Below are 18,461 nucleotides of genomic sequence, written 5' to 3' on the forward strand. Positions count from 1 at the left end.
GCAACTCCCATCAGTCCTAGCCAGCATAGCCAGTGGTGAGAGATGATGGGAGTTACAGTCCCACAACAACTGGAGGGCTACATGTTTCCCACCATGATTTATTAGTTCTACCCCTACTGAGCGCTAAACTGGATTGGGACCAGGGCGTGAGGGGTGAGGCCCCCAAAGGGAGATTGACTCCTGTTGCAAATAGCAAGTGTGGGGTGGGGCAATTCCAATCAGGGCCGTATTGGACGCAGATTGTTAACGCCCCTCTCCCCCATGTCACTGTCCTGATCTGCCTTGGGCTTTCACTCTAGCTATTTGTCAACAGAAAAGTCAGCCATCCAAGGTGGAGCTACATGAAAAACATCACACCTAGCTTAGCCCTGACATAGTGGTCCCACAATCCATCAGGTTAAAACAAAATAAGAGGAGGTCCCTTGCTGAAGGTTGCAGTGAAAGCCAAATCTGGATAAGTTGAAGATCTCTTGTACAGAGGCATCTGTACCTCCTTCCATTTTGGCGTAAGACCACACTTAGAGCTGCCAAAATAAAGAGACTCTCCAGAGCTTCCACAAAAGCCTTCCCCAGCCTGGTGCCCTCCAGATGTGTTGGATCAATGGCCATGTTGGCTGGGAATGGTGGGAGTTCCAGTGCAACACATCTGGAAGGCACCAGGTTGGGAAAGGTTGTTCTAAACCATTCATGCTTGATGTAGCATAATGCAATGTTCAACAATTTCTGGGTATAAAATGCAGTGTTCTGAATAAATGCTGAACTTTGATCCAATACCATTCTATTAGAACAACTAATTTCCAGTCTCCCTCTTCAATGTGTCTTTGCTCTGCTTTCCAGCAGAAAAGGCTGTTGCTTTTAGTGCTTCTGCTGACAGTGTGATTGAGACAGTGAGAACAAACTTTCCTGAAACCTGGATTTGGGATCTAGTTGCAGTCGAGTGAGTCTTTCTACTATTCCTCTTGATTATTATTTTTTCAGTATTCTGAAATTCTGCTTCTGTTAGGAATATTATCTCATCCTCATTTAGCTGGAAAACTATTTCTAGAGCAACAGCATGATGATGATGCTAGATTCATTTTTAGATGTTTGTGGAACTCATTAAGAAAAATCCTCAAGTATCTAGATTTTGAAAAAGTATGGTACAGGTCATTAATGAAATGTGGGTATTAATAGAATAAAATTGGAAGCTGGTGGCAGTGTCAGCAGTGTTTTTCAGTGGCTAACCCATTCAGGGTATTTGAAAATGTAATTATCTTTTCATCCAATGCACCACAGTGTCTGAGCAGGGGGCTCATAGCCATATACCATATTGGAGAGGATGATATTAGTAACAAGCTTCACCTGAAGTAGCGAACGTGCTTTCCTGCTCTTGTATTTCATTTCTAGCGGGAGGGCCAATCTCTCATACACTGCACCTGACACCATCACTGAATGGCAAGCCAGTGTGTTCTGTGTGGAGGACAACACCGGGTTTGGCATATCTAGGCCTGCCTCTTTCTCAGTTTTCCAGCCGTTCTTTGTCGAGTTGACCTTACCCTACTCCGCTATCCGAGGGGAAAAGTTCCTCCTCAAAGCCAATGTCTTCAATTACCTGGACTCCTGCATTGAGGTACAGCTTCCTCTTCTATTTCCAGTTACCACTGTTTTGACCTGGCACAGAATGTGGCATCAGTACAGAAGTGAAATGTGTGATCCCATAACAGAGGCTCTGCCTCTGCAAGCAAAAGTGAGGGTGACATTTTAAACTACATCTGGCATTATGACCCACCATCACATATTTTTGAAATATAGAACTGGAGAACCCATTACCCTTTATGCATCTGTTAATCGTTTTCCTTAGCTGCTTTCCTGTCCTGGCTGTGGGCAGGAGCTCACAGGGCAAGAGGAGGTTGCAGCGGGGAAGGGGGCAGACTTAGGTGTCAAGCAAGTAAGGCCAGACTAGAGCAGCAGGACATTGGACAGCTCCAAGCTGACGGTTCGTGTCAGTGAGGTCTGGAGTCCAACTGAGCTCTTGCATCATCACCTAGCCTGGCAACCTATCCAGGCTTCACTCCCTCTGGGATGGAGGGAGATCATCCTTGCACTCCATTGCTACTTATTTTTTCTAGCCAGGTCCACTGCCATTTTGGGCGGGGGGGGGAGACCACGAGGGCCTTGGGGTGAGGGCAGTGGCTCCTCAAGAGATGAGGGGATTCTGGCTCTGGCTCAAGGGGCTCCATCTTAGGGTGGGGGCAGGGTAACTAGGTCCTGGACTGGTACTGGAATCTGTGCTGGCTCCCCAAGGCCTCCCCAGGTGCTGTTCCCTCTGAGTCCCTGCCCTAGTCACTGCTCACGCTGACATGTGCTGATGGCTGGTGGTCCATGTCCACCTAGCACCCAGTGAATTTTCAACAAAGCTCAGAGCAGTGGAATTGCAATATATAGCTGTCGCACACCAGCATGGATATATTTTTGATGCTATTAGGCTCTCAGATTAGCAGCGTAAAACAAATGCAGTAGCTCTATAAGCCAGGGGTCCCCAACCTTTTTGGATCCATGGGCATATTTGGAAGTTTGATAAACTGCTGTGGCACCATCACAATATGTCTTCTCCAGAGGATGTGGTTAGCCACATAATGGCTGCTGAGGGGACCTGGGTAGTCAAAAGTGAGCTAAAGAGGTGGTGGTGGGCTGGGGAAGAAAGAGCAAGGCTAGAGGCTGGGAGTAGGGAGAAACAGCGAGATAAAGAGATGGGGAGAGAAATAGCAAAGCTAGAGGCTGAGAGGGAGGGGGAAGCAGGAGAGCAAAGATGACTGAGACCTGCTCCCATCAAGCTGGCAGAACTAGTCCAGAGGTCTGATTTGACATATTCTAGTTCATTATTTATATTCCCATTGTTTTTTCCTGTCTCAGATAACTGTTACACTGCTAGAGTCTGAGGATTTCAAAGCTGAAAGTCTGTCACCAGAGAACAATTTCGCAAGGATTTGTGCAAATGAAACAAAATCCTCTACCTGGACAATTAGCCCTCAATGGCTGGGTAAACAGCTCTGTTCTTCTTTCATAGTGCTTTGCAATGTTAGCCTTCCTCTGATTCTCTAGAATGTTTTCCCCCTGGATTACAGCTTTCCCTCATAAATGAACTGTCTTTACCAAATGGTAAAACCATTTAACATAACAGCCCTGCTGGATCAGACCAAGAGTCCATCTAGTCCAGCATTCTGTTCACACAGTGGCCAACCAGCTGTTGACTGGGAACCCACAAGCAGGACATGAGCGCAACAGCACCCTCCCACCCATGTTCCCCAGTAACTGATGTACGTAGGTATACTGCCTCTGGTACTGGAGGTAGCACACAGCCATCAGGACTAGTAGCCATTGATAGCCTTTTCCTCCAGGAATTTGTCTAACCCCCTTTTAAAGCCATCCAAACTGGTGGCCATCACTACTTCCTGTGGTAGCGAATTCCATAGTTCAACTATGCGCTGTGTGAAGAAGTACTTCCTTTTATCTGTCCTGAACCTCCCACCAATCAGCTTCATGGGATGACCCCGAGTTCTAGTATTTTGAGAGAGGGAGAAAAAGGTTTCCCTATCCACATTCTCCACACTATGCATAATTTTGTAGACCTCTATTGTGTCTCCCCTCACCCGCCTTTTCTCCATTTGGACCCCCCTCCCCCTTATGATCCCAGTCACTTGGAGAAAAACATAAGGGTCTTTTGTATTTATAACACTTCTTAACCACCTTTTCATTTGAAATTCCCAAAGCGTGGTGTATACATGACTTGTGTTTCATTCCTCTAACATTGCCTTTTCCGATCTGGTGCCCTCCAGATGTTTGGGACTATAGCTCCTAGAATTCCAAACCATTGGCCAATGCCATCTACGACCCATGGCAGTTAAAGTCCAAAGCATCTAGAGACTGCCAGGTTAGGGGAAGGCTGGTCTAAAACATGCAGAACAAAACGGAACATGTCCTGCTCATCTTACAGTTTCTTTTTATGTGCTTTTTGGTCTTCTTTCAGGTACAGTGAATTTCACTGTTACTGCTGACGCCAAAGCAGGGGAGGAGCTAACAGTGGGACGAAGGGACACAGTAGTCCTGCCACTATTGGTTGAGGTAAATATGCAAAAAAGAGACATCTGCTGCAAGAGGTGAAAAGAATGTTTTATGAACAGGTAGTAGTACATGAGCTTACGCTCCCCTCAGGAGAGTAATGTTCATTATATTAAAACATGTGAGGCAACAGGGAGATGGGTATGTGCATGTATAGGGTTAGGCATGTATAGAGGGGAGGAAGGCTAGAAGATCCAGGCAGGAGGTGGGGTGAGCTCACACTGACAGACACGGTGTGCTGGAGCAGGAAGAAGATGTAGGAAATCATTATTCCAGTGGTGAATTGGGACTTGCAGACTGCAGAGTCTTAAAACAGAGCATAGTAACTATTTGAAGGTATAGGTATTAGTATGTATGACAAACATTCTGTACAAAAAACAAAGGTAGCCATGTTAGCCATAAGAAAAAATCCAAAATCCCTATTAGGGTAATATCTTTATTAGGCCAATGCAACAGTCACAAAAATGTGCAAGCTTTTGAGATCTCCAGATCTCTTCATCAAGAAAGATGTTGCAAAAAGCATGTAGGTGGCTTCCATGTGTTACTGTTTAGATTTCTGTTTTACTTCTTAATTGTGCATTCATATTGTTTTGTCTATGTTTCCGTTTTCTGCATCACCCAGCCTGAGGGCATCAAAAAGGCTGTGACCCAGAGCAGTCTCATCTGTGCCAAAGGTAAGGGGTAATTTTGTGAGCAACATGCAATGAATATACACTTTTGGTACAATTGCCTTTATATTTTGACATCCCTTGACTGGTTTTGTCAGGTGTCAGATATGAAATATTTTAAGCTGCCAACTGTCAAATATGTGCTATTATATTTTAATTTTGTTACATTGTTGATTGCCTTGGATATCCTTTTTTATAAAAAGGCAGAACAGAAATGCCGTAAATAAATATTAATACCACTGCATGCTAGCTATCAGTTGTTGCTGCCTGATCCACAACAGTGGTAGGCCCTAAATATCTTTGCACATATCAATGTTAAATATAGAAGTCAAATATCCTTGTATATTTGACTTCATTTCAGGTCTGTCTTTGCTAGTTTCCTCACCAGAAAGCAATATGACTATGGTTTGCCTGAGATATGTTTTGCTGTCATATTGTATAATGAATATTGAACGGGGACTCACATTCCCATTATCTACTTCTGTAAATCCATAGGCACACCAATCTCGGAATCGGTGACATTGAACTTGCCGGAAAACCTGGTGGAAGGATCAGCCAGAGCCTCCTTTTTTGTTCTTGGTATGTTTTTAAAATGTGGTCATTCTTATTATTTTTGTCTTACCTTGTGTCTGAGAGTGCTTCCGGACAAGGCTTTTATTGAGCAGTCACCCTGCCTCATTCACGGCATTTTGCCAGGGGACCAAGGGCTCCTTCACACTGCGCTTTTATCCTGTGATTCCTTCGTGGAAGTTTGCAAGCTCTTTACATGATGCAGTGACCCTGCCGCGTCCCCCCTGCTCTAAATGCCCTTTGTTCCATTTTTAAATAGATCGCAGATCATGAGTTATCAAATTACCCCATTGTGTTCCGCTTCAGTTTCCTCCATGAAAAGAGTAAAAACGGCAAGAAGAGGAGCGAGATCAATGACAGATAATGGAAGACTCGGATACGGGGAGAAGGAGGGGAAAGGGGAGGGGGGAAAGGGAGCACATATAAAGGGAGTCAGTTGTGATCCTGCATTTAAAACGGAAGCAGAAAGCCCTGTTTCAAATGCAGGATTTTAGGCTGGTGTAGAGATGCCCCAGATCTTCAACTTGTGGCTCTCCCGTCTTTTCCCAAAACTCCTTCTGTCTTTTTTCTTATTTAAAAAAAACTGTTATGGAGGAGGAGATGAAATAGCTGCACAATGCATTTTGATTGTTAATGCTGGGAGCCTGTTGTGACATTTCATTTTCATTGCAAATTTTCTAGTATTGCACTGCTCCATGAATACATTGACGAGCTTTTTTCAAAGTTAAACTGCTTTACCTGAGCAGACGGCGGAGCTCTCAAGTGTGCAGAGAAATGCGAAAAGCGCCTCTCGTCGTTCCCTTGGCCTTCCTAGGTTTTACACCCACATCCAAGTTAGTGGATGCTTTCCTCTAATCTGTGCTCAGCCTGGAGATAGATGTTTATGACAAACTAGAATTTAATTACAGTTGTGGTAGTCTGCTGGTGTAAGTATTTCATGCAGCCTCAGCCTAGCTGTTAGCAAAGGTGTACTGGCATTTGTCATATATATATAAAGAGAGAGAGAGAGAGAGAGAGAGAGAGGCCTTTTTTGAAGGTAAAAGGACCAATTCAGAGATTACATTTAAGTGTGCACTTCAACCTGTAGCAGTGCAAAATGTGTGCAGGTCGAAATTGAAATATGAATTAAAATGGTTGCATGAGAGTGCAGCCTTTCCTGGCCTTGCGCTCTCGGTGTTTAGGGATTGTGGTTAGGGCAGTGTGGTTAGGGTGGGAGTGGGTAAATTCTCTTGCTTGTTTACATAAATGTACTGTTTTGGCATGCCATACTGTAACACTGCCAGAAGCTTTAATAAATGAACTGGAATTGTAACAGAGAAACAAATGGTGCCCACACAGATCGAGTTATAATCCATTTATGGTGGCATAATCCAAGGAGTGTGACTGCAAGGAAATTATATTAAATACATGTTAAGAGGTGGAGAAAGGAGCACCTGATGGTGGGCTTGTGCTCTCTGAGCGAGGCAAACCCAGATAGTACAAATTATCACTGGAATATCCAGCAATGCAAAGTATAAATAGCGTGTGTGTGATCTAAACTGTTATGATTGTCCTAGTTCTGTGAAATGTTGCATGTATATGCATGACAAGTTTAAAATCTCTTGCTCCACAGGTGACATTTTGGGCACAGCCATGAGGAACGTTGAGAATCTTGTCCAGATGCCCTATGGTTGTGGAGAGCAGAATATCGCTATGTTCTTATCGAATTTCATCGTTTTGAACTATCTGAATAACACAAAGCAGCTGACAGAAGAGAAACGTTCGAGGATCATTGGACACTTAACCGGCGGTGAGTGGCTTTTAAAACTGGCACCCTGCATGTATGTGACTGGGTCTGCCAAGTCCTCCTTTGTTCTAGGTTCAGTGGCTGGAACGTTACTCATTCAGACGCGTAGAGATGTAGCACAAGCACAAAGAGGGCATTTGCCGATATATATTTACCTACTTTGTTAAAACCATAGTCAAACCTTTTTCAAATACTATTTTTCCTAAAATAATGAAACTTGTTTTTTTAAAAATAAATAAAATAAAGGCAAACTCAAGCTAAGAAATGGAAGAATAAATAATTGATTCCTTAGCTTGAAACAATGGGCCAGCTTGCTGTCATGCATGAGCAGGAGAGAGCAGACACACTGCCCTCACACGCCTGCCACTTCCATTTTTACCCATCCACCTGCAGTTGGCTCATTCATAGGTTGGTGATGTGCTTTTAGGTTTTTTGTTCAGTTAACCACTGGGTTGCTTAGCTTCTAAACAACCCAGTGCTCAGAGTTCAACATAGGGATGTCAGAGAATTCCGCCACAGATCTCGGTGAGGCCAAATGCCAGTGCATTCAGCCCCCCGAACTCCGTGGAGGAACGGCCTGCCACCCCCCCACTCCCCCGCGGATCCCCCCGGGACAAGACTTACCTGGGGCGGATCTTCTGGGCTGCGGCGGCGGCGGCAGCAGCTGGTCTTCCAACCGGCTGCAGCTGCCACCATTTGCAGTCTTGTAAAAAAAAACACACACAAAAAACCACGTGATAGGCTACGTAAAGATTTACGTAGCCTATCATGGCTGGGTTTTAAAAACAACAACAACGACGTGATAGGCTATGTAAAGATTTACGTAGCATATCATGGCTGGGTTTAAAAAAAAAACGTGTACACAAATGGCGGTGGCTACGGCCGCCGCCATTTGCGTTCCTTATTTTTGGCTGTCTTAATCTACGTAAATATTTACATAGGCTAAAACGGTGAATCAAAAAGGGATGCAAATAGCACCCACTACGCTATTTGCGTTCCCCTTTATTTTTTCCATCATAGTCTACGTAAATATTTATGTAGATTAAGACAGCCAAAAATAAGGAACGCAAATGGCGGCGGCCGTAACCGCCGCCATTTGCGTACGCGGTTTTTTTTCCCCAGAGCCCTCCGCGGCCGGAAATCCGGCTGTGGACGGCTCTGGCCTGGCTGGGCCTGGCTGGCTGCTCCATGGAGCTGCCGCGGAGCACAGCTGGCCGTGGAGGATTCCGGGGGGAGGAACGGATCGCCTCCCCCCCTTCAAGGATTCCGGGGGGAACGACGGAATGCCTCCCCCCTCACCATCAACATAATCCGCGGAAAGGTAAGTGACTTTCGTACATCCCTAGATCTTCAACATCATGCTCGGCAACCTGCAACAGAGCCGATCATAGGTTGTTGATTAAAAGTGGAAGCGAGGGGTGCACGGGAGGCAGCGCTCTCTCTCTTTCTCTCTCTCTCATCCCTGACAAACCATGGGTTGTTTAAACCAAGGGCTGTTGTTACATGTGAACCAGGTCCTTGAGTCATTAGACTTTGTTCTCAAGCTTGGTCTAGTTTTATTTTTCTACATTTTTCACCCAAAAGATATAAAATCAGAACAGTGATATCTGTTGCTGTAGGGAGATGCAAATTTTAAGTGATGCAGAATTCTTGAAAATTCACCAAAAGAACCTGCAAATTGGAGCTGGTTATTTTCTTCTGCTTCAGGATACCAGAGGCAGCTCTTGTACAGACTCCGTGATGGATCCTTCAGTACATTTGGCAGCAGGAATGCGGAAGGAAACCTTTGGTAAGAGTTGTGAATCTGTTGGGGAAGATGGCAAAGCACTGTTCCTTTAAACATAGTGACTGGCGTCCAATAGGGCTGCATGTTTGAAGTATGCATTGGGTTCCAATTTGACCTCATGGGGAGTACTTGGGATAGAGAAGAAGGTGAGTGGCTTTTAGCTTTCAGACTAATCCTGCTGCTGCTGTTGAAGTTCGATCCAGTTGTGCATGAATCAAAAGAATTGTCTTGCTAGAGCAGACCAAGTGTCAACTTAGTCTAGCCTTCTTACTCCAACAGTGATCAGCCATATGCCATGTTAAGCTCACACTCACAGGCAAAGCATGAAGCCACACACACACCCTTGTTTGCCACCAGAAATGGGAGGAACGCTGCCTCTAATCCATTGGGATACATTAGACCGATCATGGCTATACATTAGATCTATCATTGGTAGACCTATTCCCTCTGACTTTAGCTAATCCCTTTTTTAAGCTGTTCAAACTAGTGGTCATCACTACTTTCCAGTCATTGTGCAGGGCTCTTCCTCAATGTAGCACCATGCCTGGGTTTATTCTGCTTTCTGTATTCCAACAAGATATAGATAACCTGTCATTTTGGAATGACAGGGGTCTTGCATCCCATAAAAATGCCTGATCTGCAGACTGAAGCTGTGGAAGTGGTGACTCTAGTCTAGACTCCTTCCTGAATTGCCAAGTTCTGTCCTCACTCCAGGCCCCTCTTCCTTTCAGGCTCACCACCCTAGTCTACAAAGGATTTGCACAGTGCATGTCCTTTGTATATATAGATGAAAACGTCCTGAATCAAGCACTTATCTGGATTGCAAGCAAACAGGAGGCGAATGGCTGTTTCAAACCAGAAGGAAAAATCTACAACAATGCCTTAAAGGTATCGTGGAGATTTATTTATTTCTTACAGTTCTATACCACCCAAAAGCCAAAGCTCTCTGGGCAGTTCACAACAATTAAAACTATAAAATACAAGACAACGAAATGCAATTTAAAAGTTTAGAACTACACTATTTAAAACAAAAATAATGACCAAATAGAAGCTAGCAGCAGTGCAATAATGTAAAACACAATATCAGATATAAAAGAGAAACTGAAAAACTAAAAATGTCTGGGAAAATAAAAAGGTCTTCACCTGACCATGGTAGAAGAGACAAAGGAGACAGAGGCTAAGAGGTAAGTGGGCTGCAGGAAGCTCAGGGGGCTGCCCTTTATCCTTCTGAGTGGCTGTGAGCTCACCAGGTGCTTCTGAGAGCTCCAACTGAATTGGGTGTGTGTGGCCTGAGTACTCCCAGCAGCGGAGTGGGAGGGAAGCTTCAGTCTGTTTCCCGCCTCCCAGCTGAGCAGAGCAGAGCAAGCTGCTCCAGCTGGTCCAGGGACTACAGAAGCAGGCAAGCTCCCAGAGAGCAAGCGACCAGAGCGAGTGAACAGTGGGAGCAATCGGGAATTGGCCAGGGGAGTTCGGCAGGGGAGATCAAAGGGGAGGCCCCTAACATTTTTTTCATTTTTTTTTCATTTTTTTTATTTCATTTTATTTTTTAACTAACTTTTTTCATTTATTTGTCTTGTAACACACACTTCCACACCAGTGGGACTCTGCTTTTAACCTCTACTGAGTAGAGGAGCAGGCACAGGCTAATCTAGAACAATCACAAAGCTAGACACAAAAAGGGAAAAGAGGCAATGGAAGGACGAGACTCTCCAGTGGTGGTGACCTGCAAGGTGTGTGCAATGTTTGTTTTCTTGCCTGACAACAACATGGCCTACACCTGCAACAAGTGCAAGTTGATCACGCTGCTGGAAGAAAAAGTGAGTGGACTGGAGATGCGACTGTCGACCCTCCGAGGAATAAGAGAACAAGAAGAGTTCTTGGACAGAATGGGGGAACTACAGCAGCAAAGGGAAGACCAGAAGCTTGAAGAGCAACAGCAAGATGAGGCATTGGGAAATGCTGAGGTGAAGAAAAATGGAGTAGAGGATACTCCTTGGAAAAGGGTGACAGTTAGGAGAAGAAGAACTAGAGGCCACTCTGCACCAGTGGAGGCAGTGGAGCTGTGGAACCGATTCCAGGTACTTGCGGATCAGACTGGAGGACAGCCTGCAGAGGAAGAATCACAGGGGAACCTACATGAGAGTGAGCAAGAGGCTGATGGTCAGTCAAACAGAGGCGATGAAACCCAGGCCTACAACAAGAAGAAGAGAAGAGTGGTAGTAGTGCATGCACTGCAACGGAGTGAACAGCTCTGATAGCGCCCAATAATAGCCTTCAGACACATGTAGGAAGAAAGCCAGACTATGAAGCACATAGTCTTTGATGTCTATATACTAATGCCCAGAGTGCAGGAAACAAACAGAATGAACTTGAACTCTTAATACAGAGGGAAATTATGACTTGATAGGTATAACTGAGACTTGGTGGGATGACTCTCATGACTGGAATACAGCAGTTGAAGGATATAACTTGTTCAAAAAGAACAGGAGGAACAGAAAGGGAGGTGAGGTTGCACTGTATGTGAAAAATACATATCTCTGCACAGAAATACCGGAGGAGGAGCTTGGTAGCCCCATCGAGAGCATCTGGATCAAAATAAATGGAGCAAAGAATAAAAGGAACCTGGTGGTCGGAGTCTACTACCGGCCACCCAATCAAGGAGAAGACGAGGATGAAACTTTTGAAAAGCAAATAGCCAATGTTTTAAGGAAGCATGATGTAGTAGTAATGGGGGACTTCAATTTCCCCAATATTTGTTGGGAGACAAATTCTGCAAAACATGGCCCCTCCAGGAAATTCCTGACTTGTGTGGCGGATAACTTCCTCCTACAGAAAGTAGAGGAAGGAACTAGAGGATTGGCTATCCTTGACTTGATCCTAACCAACAGAGATGACTTAGTGGATAAAGTAGCAGTTACAGGAACTCTGGGGGAAAGCGACCATGTTGTACTTGAGTTCTTGGTTCTAAGGGAAGCAAAAGCCGAGTGTAGTCAAACGCGTACCCTGGATTTTAGGAAAGCTGATTTCAATAAACTCAGAACAATGATCAGTAAGGTCCCATGGCAAGCGACGCTAACGAGAAAAGGAGTCCAAGATGGGTGGGAGTTTTTAAAAAAGGAAATTCTCAAGGCACAATTACAAACAATTCCAACAAGAAGAAAAGGTGGAAGACAACAGAAGAAGCCACTGTGGCTTCACAAAAAGCTTAGGGATGACCTGAAAACAAAAAAGGACACATATAGGAAATGGAAAGCAGGCCAAGTAACAAAGGAAGAGTACAGGCTGGTAGCACAGAATTGCAGGGATGGCGTCAGGAAGGCTAAAGGTGAGAACAAGCTGAGGTTAGCGAGGGATGCTAAAAACAACAAAAAGGCTTTCTTCAGCTACGTGCATAGTAAAAAGCAGAGGAAAGAAATGGTTGTTCAGCTATTAAATAAGGATGGCAAAAAGATAACAGATGACAAAGAAAAGGCAGAGGTGCTCAATTCCTACTTTGGCTCAGTCTTCTCCCAAAAGAGGGTCTATGACCCCCCTGGCAAAGGCCAAGTACAGGCTGAAGGGGCAGGATTGCAGCTGGAGATCGATAGGCATATGGTCAAGGAACACCTCATTACTTTGAATGAGTTCAAATCTCCAGGGCCAGATGAACTGCATCCTAGAGTAATAAAGGAACTGGCAGAAGAGCTCTCAGAACCGCTGTCTATTCTCTTTGAGAAATCATGGAGGACGGGGGAAGTGCCAGATGACTGGAGGAGGGCTAACGTTGTCCCTATCTTCAAAAAGGGTAAAAAGGAGGAACCTGGTTACTACAGACCAGTCAGTCTGACATCAATCCCGGGGAAAATTCTGGAGCAGATGATAAAGCAATCCATCTGTAAGCACCTTGAAAACAATGCAGTGATTATTCGAAGCCAACACGGATTTGTTAAAAACAAGTCCTGCCAGATGAATCTGATCTCATTTTTTGATTAAGTAACCTCCCTTATGGACTGTGGGAATGCTGTGGACATCATATACCTTGACTTCAGCAAAGCTTTCGACAAAGTGCCCCATGATCTCCTGATGAGCAAACTAGCTCAAAGTGGGCTAGATGAAACAATGATCCGGTGGATCCACAGTTGGCTACAGAATCGGACTCAAAGAGCGCTTATCAATGGGACCTTCTCAAACTGGGGAGAGGTAATGAGTGGGGTACTTCAGGGCTCAGTCCTGGGCCCAGTGCTCGTCAACATTTTTATTAATGTCTTGGAGGAGGAGGAGGTGCAGGGAATGCTGATAAAATTTGCAGACGACACAAAATTGGGAGGGATAGCGAATACCTTGGAAGACAGAAACAAAATTCAAAGTGATCTGGATAGATTGGAGCGCTGGCCAGAAAACAACAGAATGGCATTTAATAGGGATAAATGCCAAGTTCTGCCCCTAGGAAAAAGAAACCAAATGCACAGTTACAAGATGGGGGATACGTGGCTCAACAACACGACAAGCGAGAAGAATCGTGGAATTGTTGTCGATTACAAGCTGAATATGAGCCAACACTGTGATGTGGCTGCAAAAAAGGCAAATGCTCTTTTGGGCTGCATTAATAGAAGCATCGCTTCCAAATCCCGGGAAGTACTAGTTCCCTTCTACTCAGCACTGGTTAGGCCTCATCTGGAGTACTGTGTCGTTCTGAACACCACACTTTAAGAAGGATGCAGACAAACTGGAGAGGGTTCAGAGGAGGGCAACAAAGATGATCAGGGGACTGGAAACAAAGCCCTATGAAGAGAGACTGAAAGAACTGGGCATGTTTAGCATTGAGAAGAGAAGAGAAGACTGAGGGGAGATATGATAGCGCTCTTTAAGTACTTGAAAGGTTGTCACAGAGTGGAAGGCCAGGATCTCTTCTTGATCATCCCAGAATGCAGGACAGGGAATAATGGGCACCAGTTACAGGAAGCCAGATTCCGGCTGAACATCAGGAAAAACTTCCTGACTGTTAGAGCAATATGACAATGGAACCAATGACCTAAGGAGGTGGTGGGCTCTCCCACACTGGAGGCGTTCAAGACGAGGCTGGACAGCCATCTGTCAGGGATGCTCTGACTTGGATTCCTGCACTGAGCAGGGGGTTGGACTCGATGGTCTTATAGGCCCCTTCCAACCCTACTATTCTATGAGTCTATGATTCTATGATTCATTCAAGATGAGGCTGGACAGCTGTCTGTCAGGGATGCTCTGACTTGGATTCCTGCACTGAGCAGGGGGTTGGACTCGATGGTCTTATAGGCCCCTTCCAACCCTACTATTCTATGATTCTGTGACCAGAAAGAGCACAATGTAGGTGCCGGGCAAGCCTCTCTGGGAAGCTCATTCCACAACCGGGGTGCCACATCAGAAAAGGCTCTCTTCTTGGTAGCCACCTACCTCACCTGCTTTGGCAGGGGCTCCCGGAGAAGGGCCAATGAAAATGATCTTAGGGTCTGGGCAGGTACATATGGGAGGAGATGATACTTCAGGTAACCTGACCCCAAGGCGTTTAGGGCTTTGAATGTTAATACCTGCACTCTGAATCAGGCCCGGAAATGGACTGGCAGCCAGTGCAGCGGGAAAAGTACTGGAATAATATGATCATGTTGGCCAGTCCTGTTAATAGTCTCGCTGCCCTGTTTTGGACCAGCTGAAGTTTCTGGACTGTTTTCATAGGCAGCCCCATGTATTGCAGTAATGCAGATGAGAGGATAACTGGGCCCAATCCACACGGAAACACATTCATAAGCCTTTCTGGTTTTATCTTGGATTTTCATGAAATCGGCTTTGGTCTGTCAATGTCACACGAAGCAAGAAAAGTGGAGTAAGGTCACATAGGTCACACAAGAGCACTTCAAACCACCTTACTTTGGGGTTGGGTGGAGTCCTGCCAGTTGAAGTGACCGTCATCGCCCGCAGAGACGCTGCTCAGTGATTCAGAGAAGCCTGTTCCCTGCCCCTCTCTATTCTCCCCTGCTCAGGGAAATGTAATGGAAGAGATGAGTGATGTCCAGCAGTTTACGCCACACCTCTCCCCTCACATCCACTGTGCAGCAGCAATATTGAAGCCCGGGGCAGACAGATGGGTGGGCAGGCGGGTGGGAGGCACCTGCCCAGGCGGAAGCTCAGCCCACCGCCTTGCTGGATCCTTCACAGAGGGAAAGGGCTGGAGCTGCCTCCCTCTGCTAGTGCTCTGGAGCTGGCGGTGGCAGCTGCTGCCTCTGCTTGGCAGCTGCCCAAGCCTCCTTGCTTTGTTATGAATATGCACAGGCAGAGAGGCAGCGCTGAGCCAGCCACGTCCAGCTTCCTTCTGGAGAGGTTAACGGGAACCCTCAGAGAGGGCGCCTGCTGCTGCTGCTGCTGCTGCTCTCAGGCTCAGCCCCACACTCTTCTTTTGGCGGGGAATGTGCATGCGTGCACACGCGCAGGAGAATCACACACACAGGGGAAACAGGCTACTATTGCCAATGGGGAAAGCAAGCGACTCCGCTGTTCTGAATGAATGAGACAGTACTGCTAAGTAGGAGACGACGGTGCCTGGGCGGTGCCTGGGCGGTGCCTGGGCGGCCCCACCCCTTGACCAAATCACTGCCAGGTCACAGAAACACCATGCCCAGGATGTAACGCAGGGGTCCAGGCACACTGCAGTGGAACCACTCCAGAGCCACATTTAAGGAAAACCATGGACTAAAACGACTTTCCAAAAATGCGCCCTTTCCAGAGGGAAGCTGCAGGGTTGCGGGCTGGCGACTACGTCATCTGTCACAAACGACCCCGATGTGCTCTCGCTCTGCACTAAATTGGCCATGTAGATTGGGCCCAGAGCATAGATAACTGTAGCTAGGCCAGCTCTGTCCAGATAAGGACGTAATTAGTGTATCAGCCTAAGCTGATAAAAGGTGCTCCGTGCCACTGAGTCCACCTGTGCCTTGAGTGACAGTGCTGGATCCAAGAGCACCCTCAAACTAGAGATTTGATTTGCAGCCCCCTTAAAGGAATCTGTGGCTCTGGCAAAATCCTGTATTTTCTTTTTCCCTAATTATGGTACTTGATGACGCCACCTCACAAGTGCTTATCCCTCTTTACCTGCTGATAGCAGCAGCAGGCCATAATGTAGGCACAGAAATTATGCTTGTGTGCTAGGGCAGGGGTGGGGGTGGGGAAGCTGTGGCCCTCCAGATGCTGTTGGACTCCAACTCCCATCAGCCACAGCAGGCATGTCCAATGGTCAGGAACAATGGGGGTTCTAATCTGAGAACATCTGGAGGGCCACAGGATCTCCACTTCTGTGCTAAGGGCTCATTCCCTGTTGAGGGACGTGCTGTTTTATCTGAAGATTGCAAGCCGGATTCATGCTGTTATAAACAGTGCAGGCCTGTGCATGACAATTCAGAGGTAAGTCCCACTGACTTCAACTCCCAAGTAAGTGCATAGAGGATTGCTGGTTGAATATGTATTTACTTTCCAGTGTTGATTCCAAGATGGTTTGGAAAATACTGAAACTCCATTTAAAACATTATAAACAATTTGCTGTTCTGATAATATTTTCAATCTAAGACCACAACAGCTAAATTCAGTGTATTTATTGTGGGGTTTCACAATTACACCAGAACTGTAACTGAAAACCCACAAAGGATCCTTGCTGCTCTGTGCTGTTCACAGATTTCTCATTTCAAAGGAATTTGTCAAGCTTTTCACATAATACTTAGAACTGCCTCTTCATGGTCTCAAAGCATAATATTTTAAAACCATTTACACATGGTACTAAAAGTAAGTGAAATAGAAATGCCTCTCTCTCTCTCTCTCTCTCTCTCTCTAACTGGAGGCATCGAAGGGCACTTGGAAAAAGCTAAAAGCTTTTGAGGAAAGTGGGTTGAATTGGGGGATACGTGAGGAGGGTGGATCATTCCCAGCTGACCTATTGCATGCTCATTTTAATCAAAACATTCTGAAACAACCTTCACCCATGAGAGTCTGGTCCACCATACCATCATGCAGGACACAGTCCGGCAACTTCCTTCCTTATTGGGAAAGGGATCCTGGTTACCTGGTGCTGGCTTGAGATGCTGGATTCTTTCTAGTGCATTAGAAGGAAAGAGTTGGGGATAGGAGTCTTATCTTATTCTCTCTCCCAGGATGTATACAAAGTGTGTCATTTTTTTTAATTTGTGAAAATGAGTGAGTTGTTGTCACTGAATTTCATCTGAAATGAAATCCAAATGAATTGTGTGTATAGGTATGTGGGGGGAGGAGTTGCTTCAGTAATATTTTTATTTTAGAGGTTTGAATCAAAAAAATAAGCTGAGCATAATTTCTCAGGGATGAGGAATGTGTGTTCTTGCATCCCTGTTGTCTGAACTGGATTTTCTTTGCAAACAGGATGGAACAAATTATACAGTTCTAATAACAGCTTACGTCACTGCATCTCTGTTGGAGAGTGGACTTCCCAACTCGGTATGTATTTACTGTGACTCTAGTTAGTTCTCACTGGCAGCGCCTCTAAAACACTGCAAATTCTGTGCCTGCACTGGAAATTTCATAATGTTAAGTTATGCCCCAAGTCCTGGGATCTGATCTGAGCATCAAATGGGTGTTGAATCCCACTACCCAATTCCAGGGAGATATAATGAACCCTTTCTCTTGGGCTCAGCTCTATTATCTGAATTAGGCTTTCATAATATGTAAATAGTGAGTGCTGCTCCTGCCCTTGCCACCACTGCCCCATACCAGCCAGTAAGTTAGATTTAAAGGGAAGCAGGAAGGGGGAGGGCTAGGTAGGACCGAGGGAGGGGTAGTTAATTATTCTTCAGTTTTTATTTTAACCTGAGCCAGAGACTGGTATTGCTCACATCTTCTTTGATGTGAGCATTATTAACCCCCAAATCATATTTCCTGGCTCAACCCCATGAGCTTCATTGGCATCTCTCCGGTTTGGCTTGTCTTTGCTGGAATGCTTGCCTCAAAAATGTCCTATCTTCAGACTTTTCTAGCAATCCATGAGTCTTAGGGTGTCTCTACATGGGGACTTTTATCCTGTGATTTAGATTGGTTATTGTTATTCATGGAAGTTTGCGGGTCCTTTACATGTCAACTTCCAGTGCCTCTCCCATGCTTTCCGATGATTTCTGCAACTTTATTTGAAACAGAAATAATGAGGTAATAAAAAGAAGTGGTTGGAAGTGGCGCTATAATAACCATGCCATCTACTGGCTGTATAATGAAACATATAGAACTTGCAGGTAAAGCCAACCTCTGGAAAAAAAAACAACAACAGGAAGTGTGTGTAAAGGAGCCAATCTCATTCCTGCAAAGAATCTGGAACCAGAAGCCCCAGTAAAGTTGTGGGATAAAAAACCTAATGTAGAGAAGCCCTTAGTCTGTGTATGTACCGAAGTTCAGCTTTGTAGGTGGTCTGCAAGTAATTTAACCATTTGCATCTCCATTTCTTGTCCCTATTTCTAAGGGAACACTTCCAAATGCCTTTAAAAAAACTTCTTCAGTAATTAAGGGTTCTTGGCCTATGTGTATAGCTCAACCATTT

At 45.4% G+C, this 18,461-nt stretch overlaps 1 protein-coding gene across 4 annotated transcripts in view; it reads left to right on the forward strand.

The window, feature by feature from the left end:
• Positions 1 to 18,461, forward strand: part of LOC146353025 (ovostatin-like) — a 71,864-nt gene that overhangs the window by 43,676 nt on the left and 9,727 nt on the right. For 2 of the 4 annotated variants that reach the window (XM_084835477.1, XM_084835475.1), the window contains 10 exons: positions 838 to 937; positions 1,387 to 1,609; positions 2,893 to 3,019; positions 4,007 to 4,101; positions 4,721 to 4,772; positions 5,262 to 5,345; positions 6,949 to 7,125; positions 8,830 to 8,911; positions 9,640 to 9,796; positions 17,300 to 17,374. In XM_084835477.1, coding sequence (XP_084691603.1) covers positions 838 to 937; positions 1,387 to 1,609; positions 2,893 to 3,019; positions 4,007 to 4,101; positions 4,721 to 4,772; positions 5,262 to 5,345; positions 6,949 to 7,125; positions 8,830 to 8,911; positions 9,640 to 9,796; positions 17,300 to 17,374 — 1,172 coding nt within the window. The remainder of the gene's footprint in view (positions 1 to 837; positions 938 to 1,386; positions 1,610 to 2,892; positions 3,020 to 4,006; positions 4,102 to 4,720; positions 4,773 to 5,261; positions 5,346 to 6,948; positions 7,126 to 8,829; positions 8,912 to 9,639; positions 9,797 to 17,299; positions 17,375 to 18,461) is intronic. The other 2 variants (XM_084835476.1, XM_084835478.1) reach the window with 1 other exon arrangement.

The sequence above is a fragment of the Heloderma suspectum genome, chromosome 2 (genome assembly GCF_057233095.1).
Source record: "Heloderma suspectum isolate Gila_16-S chromosome 2, 16-S_ref, whole genome shotgun sequence".
Taxonomy (NCBI): Eukaryota; Metazoa; Chordata; class Lepidosauria; order Squamata; family Helodermatidae; genus Heloderma; species Heloderma suspectum.